Genomic DNA, 2,737 nt, shown 5'->3' on the forward strand with positions numbered 1-2,737 from the left:
CCCTCAGACCCAGGAGTCCAGACCCCCAGCCCCTCCTCCCTCAGACCTAGGAGTCCAGACCCCCAGATCCTCCTCCCTCAGATCCAGGGGTCAAGGCCCCCAACCCCTTCCTCCCTCAGAGCCAGAAATCCAGGCCCCAGCCCCCTCCACCCTCAGACCCAAGAGTCCATCATGCTCTGACACTCACACGATCCAGACGCCAGAGATAGCCCAGACAGCTAGGAAGATGGGCATCAGCGACAGGTAGCCCCACATGCCGGGCTCTGCAGGTGAAGGAGCGGGGCTGAGGCAGGACACCCGTCTCTCTCACACCTGAAGAACCAGCCCTCAAGGAGGGCCCAGGTGTATGAGATTGTGGCCCCAACCACTAGGCCCCCATTGGCTCTCAGGCAGAAGTCACGGGTGGAGGTCTGATCTAATTGGCCAGCTCTCCACTCCAGGCAATTTCCCCACCTATCCCGCAGTGTTCAACCCTATCTCACGCATTCTCCTGCTTGGGGCGTTTCTCCCTGTCCTCCCAGCCCCTCCTTGCAGCTCCCAGCCTCCAGGGCCTCCCTGAGGTGCTCACCTCTCCAAGCTCCCTGGGGCTCTCAGTCCTGGGACTGGGGCTGGGTGAGCTTGGGGAAGAAGGGCTGGCATTCGGGATGGGGCTCAGGCAGGCCACGGCAGAGGCAAAGTCCGGGCTGGAGTGCTGGAGGGCTGCCTGGGGCCTTGGGTCTGACCCACACTTCCTGAGGGGCTCTCTACCCCTAAACCGCCATGTCCTGTCTCCTCAGAACCTAGCAGGCAGCACCTTAGCTTCAGGGGCCCCTAACTTCCTTCCTCCAGCTTTGTGGGTTCAACGTCCAAAGTCTCAACCCTTCCCTCCCCAGGAACCAGGAATCTGAGCCTCCAGCTCTCTCCAACCTGGAAGACGCAGAATTCCAGGGCCCCATTTCCTCCTAGAATACAGATATTCTTCTCCAGCTCCTGAGGTCCAACCCCCCAGCTCTTACCTACTCGGGTACCCAAGAGCGAGGGCCTCAGGTCCGCCTGCTCTCTGGGTGCAGCTTCTGTTTCTGGTCTGTGAGATACGGAGCCCTGATGACCCCGCCTCCTGCCCTCCGCTCTCCTTCTCCTTCCTCTCACCCTTCCCCTTTTCCCTGCTGGAGTTCCCCAGGCAGGCTGAGCGTGGGTGGGAAGGGAGCTCTCAGCGATGACATCTCCATCCGAAAATCCCTCCAGCCAGACAAAGACTGCTCCTGTCACCTGACCCTTCTCCTTCTTTCTCCCGACAGCCACCTTCAGCTTCTGACCTCCCCCGGCTTGGTCCTTAGGGATTTGGGGTCATGGCCTCCTCCTTCTTCCCAGGACCCAGGAGTCCAGTCCCTCAGTCCCTCCTCCCTCAAACCCAGGGTCAGACCTCTAGGCCCTCCTTCTTTAGACTCTGGAGTCCCTCCTGCCTCTGACATTCACGAGGTCCAAACCCCGAGATAGCCCAGCTAGCAGGGACAGGGACAGGTAAGCCTCACATGCTGGGCTCTGCAGGGGAACGAGGGGCTGAAGCTGGGCCCCTCCCTTTCCTCTCTCTCTCTCTCGCTCCTCCCCTTCACACCTGAAGAACCAGCCCCTTGAAGAGGGCCCAGGTGCATGAGATTGTGGCTGTGGCCTCTGGGCCCCCATTGGTTCTCAAGCAGAAGTCACAGGAGGGGGTCTGATCTAATCGGCCAGCTCTCCTCCACTTCAGGCAATTTCTCCACCTGTTTCAGTGTTCAGTCTTAGCTCACACATTCTGCTTGGGGAGTTTCTCCCTGCTCTCCCAGCCCCTCCGTGCACCTGCCAGCCTCCAGGGCCTCCCCGGATGCTCACCTCTCCAAGCTTCCTGGGGCTCTCAGTCCTGGGGGTGGGGCTGGGTGAGCTTGGGGAAGAAGGGCTGGCATTTGGGGTGGGGCTCAGGCAGACATGCTGCAGAGGCGAAGTCCAGGCTGCAGGACTGCCTGGGTCCTTTGGTCTGACGGCCACTTCCTAAGGGCTCTCTATCCCCAAACCACTGTGTCCTGTCTCCTTAGAACCTAACAGGCAGCGCTTCAGCTTTGGGGGCCCCTAACTTCCTTCCTCCAGCTTTGTGTATTCAACATCCAGACTCTCAGCCCTGCCCTCCCCTGGACTCAGATCTGAGCCTCCACCCTTGGGGACCCAGGAGTCCAAACTCCAACTCCTTCCTCCTTCCCCAAGATGCAGGGGTCCAGGCCCCCAGAACTCCTCCCTTAGACACAGAAGTCCCAGCCACCTCCTCCCTCAGTATGCCACCTTGTTTCTTTTAATGGATGTAAAATCCACATAACATTAGCCATTTTAAAGTGTACGATTCAGCCGGGCGCTGTGGCTTATGCCTGTAATCCCAGCAGTTTGGGAGACCGAGGCGGGCGGATCACCTGAGGTCAGGAGTTTGAGACTAGCCTGGCCAACATGGTGAAACCCCATCTCTACTAGAAATGCAAAAATTAGCTGGGTGTGGTGGCAGGCGCCTGTAATCCCAGCTATTCCAGAGGTTGAGGCAGGAGAATCCCTTGAACCCGGGAAGCAGAAGTTGCAGTCAGCCCAGGTCGTGCCATTGCACTCCAGCCTGGGTGACAAGAACAAAACTCTGTCTCAGAAAAAAGAAAAAAAAAAAAAAATGTGCGACTCAGCGACATTAGTGCACTCCCAATGTTATGCAACCATTGCCTCTTTCTTTTTTTTTTTTTTTTTTTTTTGA

At 58.1% G+C, this 2,737-nt stretch overlaps 1 protein-coding gene across 4 annotated transcripts in view; it reads right to left on the reverse strand.

Annotated features, from left to right (window-relative positions):
* Positions 1 to 1,138, reverse strand: part of TMEM150B (transmembrane protein 150B) — an 8,071-nt gene extending 6,933 nt beyond the window's left edge. Inside the window, exons 1-2 of one of the 4 annotated variants that reach the window (XM_023184393.3) lie at positions 996 to 1,110; positions 188 to 263 (exon numbers count right to left, since the gene is read on the reverse strand). In XM_023184393.3, coding sequence (XP_023040161.1) covers positions 188 to 255 — 68 coding nt within the window. In that variant the 5' untranslated portion in view covers positions 256 to 263; positions 996 to 1,110. Of the gene's footprint in view, positions 1 to 187; positions 327 to 568; positions 624 to 995 lie in introns of those variants that run through there. The other 3 variants (XM_023184391.2, XM_023184392.2, XM_023184389.2) reach the window with 3 other exon arrangements.
* Positions 1,139 to 2,737: the final 1,599 nt, after the last annotated feature.

This window comes from Piliocolobus tephrosceles, chromosome 21 (assembly GCF_002776525.5).
Source record: "Piliocolobus tephrosceles isolate RC106 chromosome 21, ASM277652v3, whole genome shotgun sequence".
NCBI lineage: Eukaryota > Metazoa > Chordata > Mammalia > Primates > Cercopithecidae > Piliocolobus > Piliocolobus tephrosceles.